This window comes from Bombina bombina, chromosome 3 (genome assembly GCF_027579735.1).
Source record: "Bombina bombina isolate aBomBom1 chromosome 3, aBomBom1.pri, whole genome shotgun sequence".
Classification (NCBI taxonomy): domain Eukaryota; kingdom Metazoa; phylum Chordata; class Amphibia; order Anura; family Bombinatoridae; genus Bombina; species Bombina bombina.
In genome coordinates this window covers 190,940,806-190,960,118 of record NC_069501.1, presented here as the reverse complement: position 1 = coordinate 190,960,118, position 19,313 = coordinate 190,940,806, and the positions used below count along the sequence as shown (strand labels likewise).

At 37.1% G+C, this 19,313-nt stretch overlaps 1 protein-coding gene across 1 annotated transcript in view; it reads left to right on the top strand.

Annotated features, from left to right (window-relative positions):
- Positions 1-19,313, top strand: part of LOC128652271 (zona pellucida sperm-binding protein 4-like) — a 60,137-nt gene that overhangs the window by 23,659 nt on the left and 17,165 nt on the right. The window contains exon 9 of the mRNA XM_053705209.1: positions 18,182-18,326. Coding sequence (XP_053561184.1) covers positions 18,182-18,326 — 145 coding nt within the window. The remainder of the gene's footprint in view (positions 1-18,181; positions 18,327-19,313) is intronic.

Here is a 19,313-nt window from a genome sequence, read left to right as displayed (position 1 = left end):
TATCTGCATTCAAATTACCACATTTCAAACAGACATTATTGTCAAGGGGATACCATTTTTTAAGATGTGCAGGGGTAACGTATATCAAATTAAGAAGTTTGCAGTGTGATTCTCTCCAGGATATTATACTAGTAGTTTTCCCTATTCTTTTGAAGCTATCCTCAATTTCTATCGAAGTAAGCTGGGGAAAGTATATTTTCCATTTCTCAACTAAAACTTCAAGTTGGGCCTGGCTGGCTTTCTGAACCAGTAGATTATACAGAAGAGAAATAGACCTAATACCTTGTCTGTATATATTAATTATTATATCAATATCTCCAAGCTTCCAGTCAGTTTTATTATCCTGCCATAATTCTTCATACAGATGCCTCAGTTGCAGATATGCATAAAAGCTATGTTTATGAATCCCAAATTCTCTCTGAAGATCTAAAAATGACTTAGCTATATCTAGCCTGTTATCCCTGATTTGGATCAATTCCTGTAATCCTTTATTAAACCATACTTTGAAAATCCTGGAAGAGATTCTAGCTGGAAATTTAGGGTTACCTCGAATAGGCAAATATTTAGAAGATTTCCAATTAATCTTTAACTCTTCACACAGCTTATGCCAGGCCAGGATTGGGTTCAACAAAGTCCCCATCTTAACCAGCCATTTTGGTAGCTCCCTCTTATCCAGATGTATCAGGGCTCTCAGACTAAATGGTTCCACAATTTCCATTTCCAAGTGTAGATTGGTTGTATATCCTGTTTCCGTAATCCAATCTAGAATATATTTACTTAGAATAGCTAAGTTATAATATTTAACATTTGGAAGCGCAAGACCTCCCGTGTTTGTATGTAGAGTTAAATTTTGTGTGGATATCCGTCTACGTTTTTGGTTCCATAGGAACCCTGCTGTGAGATTATTAAATAAGATCAGATCTTTACTTTTAATCAGAAACGGCAAGTTTTGAAGTAAATAGAGAAGCTGGGGGAAGAAAAGAGTCTTAATCATGGCAACCCGCGCAGATAACGAAATTGGAAGCGACATCCATCTATCAAGCTCTTGTTTGTATTTGGAAAAATAGGGTGTGAAGTTCAGATCATACCATGCATTGGGATCTTTATGGATTTTAATCCCTAGGTAATTTATAGAATCTACCAATTTAAAGGGATACCTACCCGGTGGAGTGTCATTTTGAGTAAACCATAAAATTTCAGATTTTTCTGGGTTGATCCTATAGCCCGCAAAAGACCCAAATTGTTTAGCTAGGGTCAAAAAATGTTGTATGGATAAATCTGATTCATTCATAAATAGAAGTAGATCATCCGCATATAAAGTAAGCACGGTTTTACTTTTACCAATCATTATCCCTGGTAGATCTTGCCTTAATTTCACTGCAAAAGGCTCTAACGCCAAGTTAAACAGGAGGGGTGAAAGCGGGCAGCCCTGTCGTGTGCCTTTACCTAGAATAATATCTGGAGAAGGTTCAGAATTTATTAATAGATTAGAGATTGGGTTTTGGTAAATTGTATGGATCATTGTTAAAAAGTTACCCTTGAAACCAAAAGTTACTAAAGAACAAAATAGATGATCCCAGTTAATAAGATCAAAAGCCTTTTCGGCATCGATCGCCACTAAGGCCATGTTAGATCTTTCTCGATTCGTTTTACCCTTATTTTCTGACCAAAAAAAATCTAAGACTGTCAAGACTCGACGTATGATTTTGGACACATTTCTACCTGGCATAAAACCTACTTGATCCTCATGGACCAAATTTCCAATACCGCTTTTCAATCTATTTGCTAAAATCGACGTAAGAATTTTATAATCGCAGTTTAATAGTGATATAGGCCTATATGCCGCCATACTTTCTGGGTCTTTATTCTTTTTCGGTATGAGGGTAATTAGAGATGCTGAAAAATATCTAGATGGTTTCTTATTTTCTATATAATAGGAATTAAACAGTTTCACTAAAGTTTCCGGAACATATTCCAAAAGAATTTTGTATAGTTCCATTGGCAATTGATCAGGGCCAGGTGCCTTAGAAGTTTTAGCCACCTTAATCTGCTTTACAACTTCTTCCACTGTGATCGGTGCATTTAATAAATCAAGCTCTTGACTAGATATCTTGGGCATTTTAAGACTATTCCAGAAATTTAATTTATTTTGATAATTTATTTCTTCCTCCTTATAAATCTCTTTATAGAAGTAAAAAAAAGCTTCTTTAATTTCCACAGGATTAGTGATAATTTTCCCCGCTACTCTGATTTTGTTAATTCTTCTATTACTCTGTCTATGTTTAATTAGATTAGCAAGATACTTGGCAGATCTCCCATAGTTCCTTTGATATCTAGCTCTCAATTTTAAGTCTTCTTGGATGGTCTTATGTTTAATGTAAAGGTCCCTTTCACTTTTTTTCTCAGAGTAATTATCCCAAGTTTGTTTAGTAGGATCCTTAATATATACCTCATATGCATTCCTAATTTGATTTGTTAACTGAATTTCTCGGGCCATACATTTTCTTTTTAACTTGCATAGATATGCTTTTATTTCACCCCTAATGGTCGCCTTAAATGCTTCCCAGAATATTTCTGGTTTGAACCAGAAGGAAATATTATTGTTCTTATATTCATTCCACTTCTCTTGTAGCCAATTGGTAAATTGTAAATTATTTATTAAGTGTGCGGGAAATATAAGTCTAGAAAAGTTAGGCCCAGAATTTGCATCCATTTTGATTAGTAGCGAGATAATTGCATGATCAGAAATGATTATATCTCTGATGTCTGTATTAATAACTTTATTTAATAAGGGTTCTGATACCAAAAACATATCTATGCGGGAAAGAGTATTAAATGTTTTCGATTCGCAAGTAAATGCTCTTACATCGGGGAACTGTACACGCCAGACATCCGAGAGCCCAAGATCCATCATAAAGTTGGACAGGGTCCGATTCTTCCCAAACTCAGATTTATTAACACATTTAAACCTGTCTAGTCAAGGCCTATGAGCAATATTAAAATCTCCCCCAACAATTATTCCCTGATTACTATAATACATTAACTTAGATTTCAAATTCTCCCAAAAGATTTTATCGGGTTTATTAGGTCCGTAGACATTACACAGAACCAATTTTACATCATATATTCGTGCTTCTAAGATAATATATCTCCCTTCTTGATCTATAGTTTGGGAGAGAATATCACACTGCAGGTTCTTATTAAATAGAATCGCCACCCCCCTTTTCCTGCCACAATATGGTGAATATATTATGTTACCTACCCATTTAGACTTTAATTTTATAGCTTCCTCTGGTTTTAGGTGAGTTTCCTGTAAGAAAACTATTTGCGGATTAAGAGAATTTAAGTGTCTAATGATTGATTTTCTTTTAATTGGAGATGTTATTCCGCCTACATTCCAGGACAGAAAATTGAGTTCATTTGTATTCATGTTTTTCTACTGAGAAAAAATATGGTGCGTCACTGTATTTCTTATAAAGAATAAGACGAGTTGGGGGGGGGGGGGGGGGGGGGGGTGTAGGGAGAAAAAAGAAGCAACAACAAAAATTTTTAAAAAAAAATATAATAAATAATAAAATCCCTCTCAAACATACAACATTCATACAGACGTCCCAGCCGAGCACCATACTTAAATATAAAAGGAAACAAGTAAGCATGGAACCTAATGTTCTATTCATTCTAATTGAGTTTAAGTTCTTTACATAATGTTTGAGCTGCTTCAGGTTCTGTAATTATTTGGGTGATATCATTGACTTTAACTATGATTTTTGCTGGGTAAACCAGTTTTGCTTGTAATTTAGCATTGATAAATTTAGAGCAGAACGGTGCCATAATTCTCCGTTTTGCCGAGGTTTCTGCAGAAAAATCTTGAAATAGAAGTAATTTATGTTGGTTTATTTTGCATTCCTGAATTCTACGATAATTCTGAATTATTAAAATCTTATCTTGGAAGTTAAGAAATTTTATTATAATTGGTCTAGGTCTAGTAGGTCCTGTAGGGTTCTCCCTAGCTGCTCCTAACCTATGTTCTCTTTCTATTAACAAAGGCGGTTGGTTCTGTAAGCCCACGCATTGTGGTAGTAAAGCTGATGCAAAATGTATAAGATCATTAAACTCAGCACTTTCAGGCAGGCCCACTACTTTTAGATTATTGCGTCTGGACCTGTCTTCAAGATCTTCGATCTTGGCTTGCATGGTAGCTATTTTTTTTTTCATGATCCGCTACTATTGTATCTTGGTTATTTAGTAGGTCCTTTAAGTTTGAAATTATGTGCTCTACCTCATCAAGTCGGCCAGAAAATTGACGGACTTCTATTGCTAGATTGGATATCTCCATTTTAATCTCTGCAAATTGTGGCGTGAATAAGTCTGACATATTTTGTAATAGTTGCTTGCTTTCAAAATATAAAGGTTCCTCCTGGGCCCTTTTTTATCTTTCGATTTAGGCGGCATAGCTAAAGGTGAGAAGGCGGTGGAGGACAAAAATTTGTCCATTAAGTGTATCACACAAATAAATCACACACACTTGGAAAGAGGAGAGAAAAAAAAAAAAAAAAAAAAAAGGAAAACCCTGTGGAGTGAATGTGTTATAGGTCAAAAAGTGGATCAATTATTTATTTATTTCTATATATAAGAAATCTAAGCTTCATCAAAGGCCTATGAATAGTGAGATATGTAAAGGAAAATTCATTCGTGACTATGGCTATACCATTGTGCTATTTATAATTAAATCAATACACTTTAGGACTAGTTATTTGAATTACCAGTCACTATAAAATATCACAAAATATGCTATTATCACAGGCTAGTTTTACACAATAGTAGTTTGTAGTCAAAAAGCCCACATTTTTCAGAGAAGAGCCTAGTTTAGATACATAAACATGAGCATAGATGATTTAATATTCTTAGCAGCAGCAACTTAAGAGGAAAAATACAAACACTCAATATCTCTTTATCCCTCCGGTAGCTTAACACTATATGCAATATATAATTACTATGTAAAAAGCAAGAAATATCAACATTTTCAAATCATCTTAACGCTCCTTCATCTAGGCTAAATATCACACCTTTTATATATATATATATATATGTATAGTTAGTATGCAGTGTTTGAAAAGTTCTTTTCCCCCTTTTCTTTCTTCTCTTCCTCTCTCTTTTAAAAATCAAGCTCGTTTTTAAACATCCAACAACCTACATCTAGCAAGTATTTAACTGCCTCCTGTTAGATATTTCTCTCTTTTTGAATATATTATTATTCAGCGACCGTTAAACCTGTTGTAGACAGGATTGCCTCATAATTCTTCTACTTCAGAATCTATATACGGAAGCAAACACCATAACAAGTTAATTTTTAACGATTTTCAACTTAAAAAAAGAAAGAAAAAAAAAAAAGCAGTTACTTCAAACAGGATACTCTTTCATAATAAAAAAGGCTTATAAACATGTCCAGAGACACTATTGGTTAAATTGTCCATCTTTTATCTTAGTGAGTAGGCAGGTGAAAGGACTGCAAAAGAAGAGTTTGTTAGTATTTTTAATCCAGCAATAGCCAGTTCATATATATAATCAACCATCGACTCTGTATAAACTTCAAAATAAGGATAAAGTTCCAGCTAAAGGTGACTTCCCAGAAGGATAGCGTACTCCCTGTATGTCTCAGAGCTTAACAAGATAAGGGACGTCCATGTTGATGCCTATTTTCCATGTGTGGACATGTATAATCAAGGCATATTGTATAACTTGGTACAAAACAGAATTACGCCCCTTGCAACACTCTATACTGGGCTTACTCGTGTCAGATAATGTTAAGTCCAAGACGTAGCACAGCACCCTGGCCCTCAAAAAAAAAAAAAAGCCCGCCCTACCTTCACCCTGGTTGTCTCAGGGACTTACCCTTGGCGGCTGAGCCAGACAATACTTAGACTGAGCCAGGTGTGGAGCAAGCTAGCGTCAGGTCAGTCCAAAGCTGACTTAGTTAATGTTGTAATGTTAATGTTGTATATCATACGCAAAGGGCACAGAAAAACCCTCAACACAGTATCTGTATTACCAGCTCTTCGCCCTCTTCAGTTGCAGGTTGCCGTTGTTTAAGGGGGTTTACTACACCTTGTTCCACCGCACTTTCTGTTCCTTCCTGTGCCTGTATATTCAGAAGTCTCAGCTCCGTTGTAACTGGTCCGGTGTAGTACTCACAATATTCGCTTCAGGTGCTCGGGTATGCAGGTGCCGGTGCAACTCGGCTCATAGCCCAATCGTTGGCTTCCACTCGCCGGGTCCCACAGTGTGGGACTTCAAAGTATCCGAGCCGCCCAGGTTGATAGCGGCTAAGGAATCAGGCGTGACGACGATCCTCTGGCATACTCGTCGTTCGGCAGAAGAGCAGGATCTGACACAGCGTGTGCACACTCCTCACACAGCGCGTGTATGCTCCTCCCACCGGAAGCCCCTATTTTACATTCTTGCTGCTCATCTACAAAGGATGAGGAAACTCACCAGTAGCGGGTTCTACTGAACAAAGATTTATATGCAGGAAATATCAGCCTGTATTGGATACAGTGCTATTTTGTTGCATTCAGTTAATGGACTATAAGTGTTTGCAATAATAATTTACACAGAGTCTAAAAGATCACCAATCACAATATAGATAGGTAAATAGAGAGAGAGAGGATCAGACCAGTGTGGACATAATATATCCGTATCCCCAGCTTTGGGTAACGGTACTAAATAGAAAATATAAATTATATGTATCAATGTAACACATGAATGAGAGCACCTAGGATTGCTGGGAGGAGAGAGAATGAAAAACATATTCCCACTCAGGGAAAACCTACGCTATTGTCAACTATGTCATACTTGACCAGAGTGATAGTAAAATTGGTGCTATTTGAATAATCTAGACACATACATACATACATACATACATACAAACTATAAAGAATGGATACAATAAATAAAAAGTAGCTATTTGAAATTAAAAAGCTTTACACTCTGAATCCTCAGTACAACTAACCTTAGAGAAAGGACAAACCTATGTCCTAAAAACAGAGTACTAAAGGATATTTAAACAAAACAGTGGTGGGACCTTGTATGTAACTAACCGTTCATATAGGGAGGGAACTACCATTGGGGCCAAGGGACATGACAAATTATATACATAGAAATTAAAAGAAAGTGAGTCGCATAAGTGTAAAGAAAATAAAAATTAGGATAACTGGGACTAAGTTTTCTCTCTCTCGCCGGCACAAGAAAGACCCTTTTCAGCTTTCAAATAGTCCAGTTAAGGATCAATCTGACCAGCGCACATCTCAAGGGGCCCAGACCAAAGCATGGAAGCCATTGTTGCCTAGCATGAAGTATATAAATACTTTACTCAATTTAATACATTGGACACGGTCCATGTGAAAACATTTTTTCCCTTAAAATCATTTAATCCTTTTTACACACAAGAAAGGTATTCCGCAGAAGTGGCCTTCCCACTCTTGTGGGGAGTTTTACCCTTCTGTCTATTTCTGCACATAGCTATTCTATTTAGTTGAATGCTGATATGATAACGACACAAACACTATTTGATGAGGAAGAATTGTCTCTGTCCCTAAATGCCCCTTTACTAAACTATTAAAAAAAAAAAGTGGACATGATGGTAAACAATGTCCCTTTAAACTTAAGAAATGCAGGAAGACATATGGCTTACAACAAATTATTTCTAATTTTAGTTGTGTTTGTGGTGTTTAGTGGCGCAAATCTTTTTTCAGGGTTTCTCCAGATGAATTGCAACTCCAGTGGTGAAAATTAAGGAAATGGTGAAATATAATTTTGGTACAGAACATGCACTAAAATTAATGTGCTCACTGAAATTCATGGTAATATTCATAGTGTTTATTGAAAACTCTCAGCAAGAAAAATCTTCAGTTTCAACTTTAACCCCTTAACGACGGCCAGCGTTAACAGGCCCTCTTATCGGGCCTTGTTTATAGTGCAGGTCTTGCCGCTGTTGACGAGACCTGCGCTATATCTAAGGACCCCCGGATGTGAGGCATATGCCGTATCAGCACAGTTTTGCTGCTGTCAGCAAAACTGCACTAGTAAACCCTTTAAAGGGATATGAAAACCAAACATTTTCTTAGTTCTGATACAGAGCATACACTTTAAAAAAAAATTCCAATTTACTTCTATTATCAAATTTGCTTCGTCCCCATAATATTCATTGTTGAAGATACCTAGGTAGGTATTTAGAACACTACATGGCAGGAAATAGTGCTGCCATCTACTGCTCTTGCTAATGGATAACATTCCTGCAAAACTGCTGCCGTATAGGTGCTCCAGAAAGGAGACGGCTTCTAAGCTTACATCCCTGCTTTTCAACAACAGATACCAAAAGAATGAAGAAGATTTATAATAGATGTAAATTAGAAAGTTGTTTAAAATAGCATGCTCTATCTGTATCATGAAATACAATTTTGCAGATTCATATCCCTTTTAACTTCCGCGCAACATACAGGGTACGTCAGTCATTAAGGGGTTAATAAAGCAATTTACACACATTTGTTAGACAGCTGAAGTTTTGTCCCCTTCTCTGCAGTTCACATGTTCCTGTCATCTCTTGGATTTTTCAGCCTATAAGGTGTAGGTTTTTAGCACTCAGGCCAGTAAGTTAATGCAATATAACTTGATAAAACTTTGCTCATAAGAAGCTCTACATACAGAGTATTTTTCTTTTGATGATTGACATTTCTATCATTTCTTCCCTGAATAACAAACAATTTTGAAATGTGACCGTTTTAAGTTGAAAACATCTGAAACTCCTGCTAGAGGCTGTATACAATCCTGATAATTTAGGTTTAGAGTAGATCATTAGATGTCCAGATATTTACTATTTTACAAACACCGGTTAAATGCTTTTGCAGACAACTCTATGCAAATATTCATAGCAAGAGTTATTTCTGCTTAAGGGACATGTTACCTGTTCAGAGAGGGATTACATAGTATTTTGGGGCTGATCTGTGCTATTTAGGCAGGACCAGACTGATTTTTTTTTTATTCCCTCTGTAAGAGCTTCTAACTTATTCTGTATATTACCCATATGGTAAATCATTTAAGTGATAGAGCATATCTGTAAAAAGCTGATCAAAATATCACATGAACATCTCTAAGTAAAAAAAATATTGTGCAAAATTTCCTTGGTTACCACATTCCATAATAGAGGATTTTTAATCAACCAATCCAGATGCATGCCCTGGGACTTGTCAGGGAGCAAGCTTCTGATATGACCTGGCTCAGTCATTTTCTTTCATGGTGAAATCCCACAAGTATTTTGTGATCTCACAGGATTTTTCACATAAGAGCACAGTGTGAACTCAACACTAATGATGCTGACTGGCTAGTCTTTCTATTCTGCATGGTGGGAAAAAACAGAGTACCTGAAGCGTAGATGCTCTCATGGCACTTACCCTAGTGAGTAATTGACATAAAACTGCTTGATATCACATGTTGTTAGAGGTAATAGTTGGCAAACCTTGTGAAACAGATTGGTAATTTAGCACAAACATAAAAGTATTTTTTTATAAATGAAGGGAAGTTTTAAAAAAAGTTTGTTTTTAGTGCTGCTGTTTCCTGATTCACCCTCTTATCAGCAGTTACACGCATGTACTATTAAAAAAACAGCAGGGAGAGTTGTGGTCATGTGAGCATGCTCAAGCGCTCCCTATTGGCTGTCATTGTAGGGTGCAAGGAAGAGACTTCACTGGCACCCTACTGTACATGTGCGCACAGTCATGCAATGCTTAAACTGTTGGCTTGGGAGTGGGTTGAAATTGGGGGGGGGGGTGTTTGTTTTTTTTTTTTGAAATTTTTTAAAAAAGACGACATTTATGAAAGACATGAGAATGTATGTAAAGTCTCGAATCATTGCAATTCCTGTACCCTGAAGACAAGCAAATCCTGGAATATAATTCAAATACTAAGGGCTAGATTACAAGTGGCTCTGTAAATTAACCAGAGATCCAATCTCTGATTAATTTTCTAAAAGTGCTCCAAATGCTCTCAAAATAGAGGGCATTGTAGTTTATTAATAATAAAAAAAAACATAATTTATGTAAGAACTTACCTGATAAATTCATTTCTTTCATATTAGCAAGAGTCCATGAGCTAGTGACGTATGGGATATACATTCCTACCAGGAGGGGCAAAGTTTCCCAAACCTCAAAATGCCTATAAATACACCCCTCACCACACCCACAATTCAGTTTAACGAATAGCCAAGAAGTGGGGTGATAAAAAAGTGCGAAAGCATATAAAATAAGGAATTGGAATAATTGTGCTTTATACAAAATCATAACCACCACAAAAAAGGGCGGGCCTCATGGACTCTTGCTAATATGAAAGAAATGAATTTATCAGGTAAGTTCTTACATAAATTATGTTTTCTTTCATGTAATTAGCAAGAGTCCATGAGCTAGTGACGTATGGGATAATGATTACCCAAGATGTGGATCTTTCCACACAAGAGTCACTAGAGAGGGAGGGATAAAATAAAGACAGCCGATTCCTGCTGAAAATAATCCACACCCAAAATAAAGTTTAATAAAAAACATAAGCAGAAGATTCAAACTGAAACCGCTGCCTGAAGTACTTTTCTACCAAAAACTGCTTCAGAAGAAGAAAATACATCAAAATGGTAGAATTTAGTAAAAGTATGCAAAGAGGACCAAGTTGCTGCTTTGCAAATCTGATCAACCGAAGCTTCATTCCTAAACGCCCAGGAAGTAGAAACTGACCTAGTAGAATGAGCTGTAATCCTCTGAGGCGGAGTTTTACCCGACTCAACATAGGCAAGATGAATTAAAGATTTCAACCAAGATGCCAAAGAAATGGCAGAAGCTTTCTGGCCTTTTCTAGCACCGGAAAAAATAACAAATAGACTAGAAGTCTTTCGGAAAGACTTAGTAGCTTCAACATAATATTTCAAAGCTCTAACAACATCCAAAGAATGCAACGATTTCTCCTTAGAATTCTTAGGATTAGGACATAATGAAGGAACCACAATTTCTCTACTAATGTTGTTGGAATTCACAACTTTAGGTAAAAATTCAAAAGAAGTTCGCAACACCGCCTTATCCTGATGAAAAATCAGAAAAGGAGACTCACAAGAAAGAGCAGATAATTCAGAAACTCTTCTGGCAGAAGAGATGGCCAAAAGGAACAAAACTTTCCAAGAAAGTAATTTAATGTCCAATGAATGCATAGGTTCAAACGGAGGAGCTTGAAGAGCTCCCAGAACCAAATTCAAACTCCAAGGAGGAGAAATTGACTTAATGACAGGTTTTATACGAACCAAAGCTTGTACAAAACAATGAATATCAGGAAGAATAGCAATCTTTCTGTGAAAAAGAACAGAAAGAGCAGAGATTTGACCTTTCAAGGAACTTGCGGACAAACCCTTATCTAAACCAAAAGAATGCCAAGAAAAATGATGAGAAAGATACCAAGAAATATAAGTCTTCCAGACTCTATAATATATCTCTCTAGATACAGATTTACGAGCCTGTAACATAGTATTAATCACAGAGTCAGAAAAACCTCTTTGACCAAGAATCAAGCGTTCAATCTCCATACCTTTAAATTTAAGGATTTCAGATCCTGATGGAAAAAAGGACCTTGTGACAGAAGGTCTGGTCTTAACGGAAGAGTCCACGGTTGGCAAGAGGCCACCCGGACAAGATCCGCATACCAAAACCTGTGAGGCCATGCCGGAGCTACCAGCAGAACAAACGAGCATTCCTTCAGAATCTTGGAGATTACTCTTGGAAGAAGAACTAGAGGCGGAAAGATATAAGCAGGATGATACTTCCAAGGAAGTGATAATGCATCCACTGCCTCCGCCTGAGGATCCCGGGATCTGGACAGATACCTGGGAAGTTTCTTGTTTAGATGAGACGCCATCAGATCTATTTCTGGAAGTTCCCACATTTGAACAATCTGAAGAAATACCTCTGGGTGAAGAGACCATTCGCCCGGATGCAACATTTGGCAACTGAGATAATCCGCTTCCCAATTGTCTATACCTGGGATATGAACCGCAAAGATTAGACAAGAGCTGGATTCCGCCCAAACCAAAATTCAAGATACTTCTTTCATAGCCAGAGGACGGTGAGTCCCTCCTTGATGATTGATGTATGCCACAGTTGTGACATTGTCTGTCTGAAAACAAATGAACGATTCTCTCTTCAGAAGAGGCCAAAACTGAAGAGCTCTGAAAATTGCACGGAGTTCCAAAATATTGATCGGTAATCTCACCTCCTGAGATTCCCAAACTCCTTGTGCCGTCAGAGATCCCCACACAGCTCCCCAACCTGTGAGACTTGCATCTGTTGAAATTACAGTCCAGGTCGGAAGCACAAAAGAAGCCCCCTGAATTAAACGATGGTGATCTGTCCACCACGTTAGAGAGTGTCGAACAATCGGTTTTAAAGATATTAATTGAGATATCTTTGTGTAATCCTTGCACCACTGATTCAGCATACAGAGCTGAAGAGGTCGCATGTGAAAACGAGCAAAGGGGATCGCGTCCGATGCAGCAGTCATAAGACCTAGAATTTCCATGCATAAGGCTACCGAAGGGAATGATTGTGACTGAAGGTTTCGACAAGCTGAAATCAATTTTAGACGTCTCTTGTCTGTTAAAGACAGAGTCATGGACACTGAATCTATCTGGAAACCCAGAAAAGTTACCCTTGTCTGAGGAATCAATGAACTTTTTGGTAAATTGATCCTCCAACCATGATCTTGAAGAAACAACACAAGTCGATTCGTATGAGATTCTGCTAAATGTAAAGACTGAGCAAGTACCAAGATATCGTCCAAATAAGGAAATACCACAATACCCTGTTCTCTGATTACAGACAGAAGGGCACCGAGAACCTTTGTAAAAATTCTTGGAGCTGTAGCTAGGCCAAACGGCAGAGCCACAAACTGGTAATGCTTGTCCAGAAAAGAGAATCTCAGGAACTGATAATGATCTGGATGAATCAGAATATGCAGATATGCATCCTGTAAATCTATTGTGGACATATAATGCCCTTGCTGAACAAAAGGCAAGATAGTCCTTACAGTTACCATCTTGAACGTTGGTATCCTTACATAACGATTCAATATTTTTAGATCCAGAACTGGTCTGAAGGAATTCTCCTTCTTTGGTACAATGAAGAGATTTGAATAAAACCCCATCCCCTGTTCCGGAACTGGAACTGGCATAATTACTCCAGCCAACTCTAGATCTGAAACACAATTCAGAAATGCTTGAGCTTTCACTGGATTTACTGGGACACGGGAAAGAAAAAATCTCTTTGCAGGAGGTCTCATCTTGAAACCAATTCTGTACCCTTCTGAAACAATGTTCTGAATCCAAAGATTGTGAACAGAATTGATCCAAATTTCTTTGAAAAAACGTAACCTGCCCCCTACCAGCTGAGCTGGAATGAGGGCCGCACCTTCATGTGGACTTAGAAGCAGGCTTTGCCTTTCTAGCAGGCTTGGATTTATTCCAGACCAGAGATGGTTTCCAAACTGAAACTGCTCCTGAGGATGAAGGATTAGGCTTTTGTTCTTTGTTGAAACGAAAGGAACGAAAACGATTATTAGCCCTGTTTTTACCCTTAGATTTTTTATCCTGTGGTAAAAAAGTTCCTTTCCCACCAGTAACAGTTGAGATAATAGAATCCAACTGAGAACCAAATAATTTGTTACCCTGGAAAGAAATGGAAAGTAGAGTTGATTTAGAAGCCATATCAGCATTCCAAGTCTTAAGCCATAAAGCTCTTCTAGCTAAAATAGCTAGAGACATAAACCTGACATCAACTCTGATAATATCAAAAATGGCATCACAGATAAAATTATTAGCATGCTGAAGAAGAATAATATCATGAGAATCATGATCTGTTACTTGTTGCGCTAAAGTTTCCAACCAAAAAGTTGAAGCTGCAGCAACATCAGCCAATGATATAGCAGGTCTAAGAAGATTACCTGAACACAGATAAGCTTTTCTTAGAAAGGATTCAATTTTCCTATCTAAAGGATCCTTAAACGAAGTACCATCTGACGTAGGAATAGTAGTACGTTTAGCAAGGGTAGAAATAGCCCCATCAACTTTAGGGATTTTGTCCCAAAATTCTAATCTGTCAGACGGCACAGGATATAATTGCTTAAAACGTTTAGAAGGAGTAAATGAATTACCCAATTTATCCCATTCTTTGGAAATTACTGCAGAAATAGCATTAGGAACAGGAAAAACTTCTGGAATAACCACAGGAGATTTAAATACCTTATCCAAACGTTTAGAATTAGTATCAAGAGGACCAGAATCCTCTATTTCTAAAGCAATTAGTACTTCTTTAAGTAAAGAACGAATAAATTCCATTTTAAATAAATATGAAGATTTATCAGCATCAATCTCTGAGACAGAATCCTCTGAACCAGAAGAGTCATCAGAATCAGAATGATGATGTTCATTTAAAAATTCATCTGTAGGGAGAGAAGTTTTAAAAGATTTTTTACGTTTACTAGAAGGAGAAATAACAGACATAGCCTTCTTTATGGATTCAGAAACAAAATCTCTTATGTTATCAGGAACATTCTGCACCTTAGATGTTGAAGGAACTGCAACAGGCAATGGTACTTTACTAAAGGAAATATTATCTGCATTAACAAGTTTGTCATGACAATTAATACAAACAACAGCCGGAGGAATAGCTACCAAAAGTTTACAGCAGATACACTTAGCTTTGGTAGATCCAGCACTAGACAGCGATTTTCCTGTAGTATCTTCTGACTCAGATGCAACGTGAGACATCTTCCAATATGTAAGAGAAAAAACAACAACATATAAAGCAAAATTGATCAAATTCCTTAAATGACAGTTTCAGGAATGGGAAAAAATGCCAAAGAACAAGCTTCTAGCAACCAGAAGCAATAAAAAATGAAACTTAAATAATGTGGAGACAAAAGCGACGCCCATATTTAGCGCCAAATAAGACGCCCACATTATTTGGCGCCTAAATGCTTTTGGCGCCAAAAATGACGCCACATCCGGAACGCCGACATTTTTGGCGCAAAATAACGTCAAAAAATGACGCAACTTCCGGCGACACGTATGACACCGGAAACGGAAAAGAATTTTTGCGCCAAAAAAGTCCGCGCCAAGAATGACGCAATAAAATGAAGCATTTTCAGCCCCCGCGAGCCTAACAGCCCACAGGGAAAAAGAGTCAAATTGAAGGTAAGAAAAAATGAATAATTTAAATGCATAATCCCAAATATGAAACTGACTGTCTGAAAAAATAAGGAAAGTTGAACATTCTGAGTCAAGGCAAATAAATGTTTGAATACATATATTTAGAACTTTATAAACAAAGTGCCCAACCATAGCTTAGAGTGTCACAGAAAATAAGATTTACTTACCCCAGGACACTCATCTACATGTTTGTAGAAAGCCAAACCAGTACTGAAACGAGAATCAGCAGAGGTAATGGTATATATAAGAGTATATCGTCGATCTGAAAAGGGAGGTAAGAGATGAATCTCTACGACCGATAACAGAGAACCTATGAAATAGACCCCGTAGAAGGAGATCACTGCATTCAAATAGGCAATACTCTCCTCACATCCCTCTGACATTCACTGCACGCTGAGAGGAAAACCGGGCTCCAACTTGCTGCGGAGCGCATATCAACGTAGAATCTAGCACAAACTTACTTCACCACCTCCATCGGAGGCAAAGTTTGTAAAACTGAATTGTGGGTGTGGTGAGGGGTGTATTTATAGGCATTTTGAGGTTTGGGAAACTTTGCCCCTCCTGGTAGGAATGTATATCCCATACGTCACTAGCTCATGGACTCTTGCTAATTACATGAAAGAAAACTGCATTAGATAGTTTTGAGGCTTTAAAGTCGGTGGGAGTGGGGTGTTAGAAAAAAAAAAAGCGGCACTGAAAAGTGCCTTTGCAATGTATGGGAGCTGTATATTGTAATGTTAGGGTTTTTTATTTTTTGTAATGTTAGTTTTTTTTTATTTTTAAAGGTAAGATTATTTTTTTTTAGGTAGCTATTTTAATTTGGGTTAAATTAGGGGCTTTTAGGTTAGGGGGTTTAGATGTTTATTACTTTGCATTGTGGAATATAGCGTTTTAGGGGTTAAGCTTATTTAGATAGTTTTCTATGTGGGTGGGTGCTTTAGGGGTTAATATTGTAGTGGGAACTTTGTGGTGGACTACGTGATGGTTTAGGGCTTATTACAGTGGGGGCTTGGCTTAGTTCGCGAGTAGGGTGTTAGGATATTTTTTTCACTTTTTTTTTTTCTCTCCATTGATTTCTATGGAGGAATACATGCAAGCAAAAACTTAAAGGGACAGTCTAGTCCAAGATAAACTTTCAGAATTCAGATAGAGATTGTAAATTTAAACAATTTTCCAATGTATTTTTATCACCAATTTTGTTTTGTTCACTTGGTATTCTTAGTTGAAAGATAAACCTAGGAGGTTCATATGCTAATTTCTAAGCCCTTGAAGGCCTCCTCTTCTCTTCTCTCAGGGTATTTTGACAGTTTTTTCACCACTAGAGGATGTTAGTTCATGTGTGTCATATAGATAACACTGTGTTCACGCACGTGGCGTTCCAGGGAGCCAGCTCTGATTGGCTAAAATGCAAGTCTGTCAAAAGAGCTGAAATAAGGGGGCAGTTTGCAGAGGCTTAGATACAAGGTAATCACAGAGGTAACAAGTGTATTTATATAACTGTTTTGGTTATGTAAAACTAGGGAATGGGTAATAGTGATTTTCTATCTTTTAAACAATAAAATACTGGTGTAGACTGTCCCTTTAAGTTAGGTTTTTCGATCTATTCGGCTTAACGCTAACATCAAATACGTTTTTTTTTTGGGGGGGGGGGAATTTGTAATACCAGTGCAACCCGACTAGCGGAAAAAAACCCACCACTTGTAATCTCACCCATAGTGTTTACCTGTGATCTGGCTACTCATTATTTTTTTTACTTTTTTTCTTCATCCTCTCAGTAAAATGGTGGAAGACTAATATTCAGCATTTAGAAACCTTTCCACAGTGCAATTTCTTCTGAGAAAACACTGCAATGTGCAAATACTCTCAAAAGAAATATGATTTTCCAGATGCCACCGGGATTACAAAACACAGCCTTGCAAGCAAGAGGTGTCCTAAAGACATTAAAAAAAGACAGTGTAGTCCAAAACAAACTTTCATTATTCAGATAGGGCATGTCATTTTAAACAACTTTCCAATTTACTTCTATCACCAATTTTGCTTTGTGCTCTAGGTATTCTTAGTTGAAAGCTAAATCTAGGAGGTTCATATGTTAATTTCTAAGCCCTTAAAGGCAGCCTCTTAGCTCAGGGCATTTTGACAGTTGTTCACCACTAGAGGGTGTTAGTTCATGTGTTTCATATAGATAACACTGTGCTCACGCAAGTGGATTTCCTAGGAGGCAGCACTGATTGGCTAAAATGCAAGTCTGTCAAAAGAACTGAAATAAGGGTCAGATTCTTCTCATATGGAAGTGCTGGCAGCAAGCTGAAGTGCTTTAGGGGTCTGGAGTGTCGCTTTAATGGAAATGAGTGCTTTTTCTCTGTTTGAACTTGTGATTCAATAGATGTATTTCACAGTACCAATCATTTGTTCATTTTTTGTTAATAAATACAAATAGTTATACTCATTTTGGTGTATGTCAAATTCATTGTGCCAATTTTTTATCAAGCTGAGGCACACACGCACCCCTGTCCGCCGCAGCTCACCTCTGGCGGGCTGAATTCCGCCATTTTGCGCTCGCGTGCAGTCCCACCCCCTGCCCGCGCACAGCCAATCATTATAGTTCACATGTTCTTAACATATAATATATATTAAAAAGCAAATTTAGTTTATTATTTACTGGATAAGCTATACTTTTATTTCCAGCATGTTCAGTCATATGTTTAGGTTTCTGGTATTTTTTAGTTGTATATGCAGTACAAAGCTATATAAAAACAAATCAGCAGTAAATCACTTGGTCAGCAGAGTCTCTATAGCTGCCTATGTTCCTCTATAGCTCCTGCTAAACCACAGTACATCTGTAACCTTCTATCTATTCTGCTACAACTCTGTTGTAAAAATGTTTTTTTGCCTAAACAGGTGCCCATTTTCTGGAGATAGCTACAAAACCCAGGTGATATCTACTAAGGAAATTGCCAGTGAGGACATTCCCTCCTACTATAAACGTTTCATTGTAAGAACATTCAGTTTTGTCTCTATCTCCCCTCTAAGCTTGGAAGGTTTGGTGAGTTCATTCTAATATGGTTTTGTACGCTAGTGAAAAGTTGTAACTGTTAGATGTTAAAAACTTTTCTAAACCTCATTATTCCCATCACCTAATTGCAATCAAAAAATTTTTAGATCAACATTATTAAAAAAAAAACAAAAAAAAAACAAACTAACCACAGAATCTGAAAACTTAATGAAGATATTAACATTTAGTTTAATGCAATCATTTTAAAAGGATAAATTCTGTGCACTATTTGGAGGAGCCATTTCAGATTTGTTACTGGAGTAGATGGGACTTCCCACTGTAATTTTGGTCGTAAAATGTTAGATGTTTTGCAGTATGTTATCACTTCTACTGTAATAGACATGTGGCATGGTTAGGCTAAAGAAGGCATTATGTAGCAGGATTAGCCTCAGTCAGCAGGGTGCATTTCAAATTATGAGAATTTAAAAAATCATTTTCATTACGCATAAATAAGCATTACTTTCCCTTTAAAAAGTAACAACAAAGATCTGTACTACTCGTTAGGTTATCTCTAAACTAAGAATATACAACGTTCAGATTGCTGCTATGCACGCACACTAACATTTTTGACATGTTTACATTACAAAAAGCTGCCTTGATAAAAACATTGTAGAGTATGACTGCTTTGATTATTTGTAATGCAATAAAAATAATTTATTTTTATATTCCATAAATGTAAAAAAGACTTATATAGCCTTTTTTTAAGAAATATAAGAGAGCTTCTACTTTTTTAGAAAGAGAGAGATATAGTCATAAGCATTTTATTTCTGATAGGATTAACATTGGGATTATCTAGAGCAGTGTTTTTAACTCTAGTCCTTTAGGGCAGTGTTTTTCAACCAGGGTGCCGTGGCACACTAGTGTGCTGTGAGATCCTCAGGTGTGCCGCGGCAGACTGACAACAGTGCAGGGGTGTCCCTCTTTCAAATTTTGAAATATTGGGAGGTATGTAACGGGCTCATCAGGCATCATTTACAA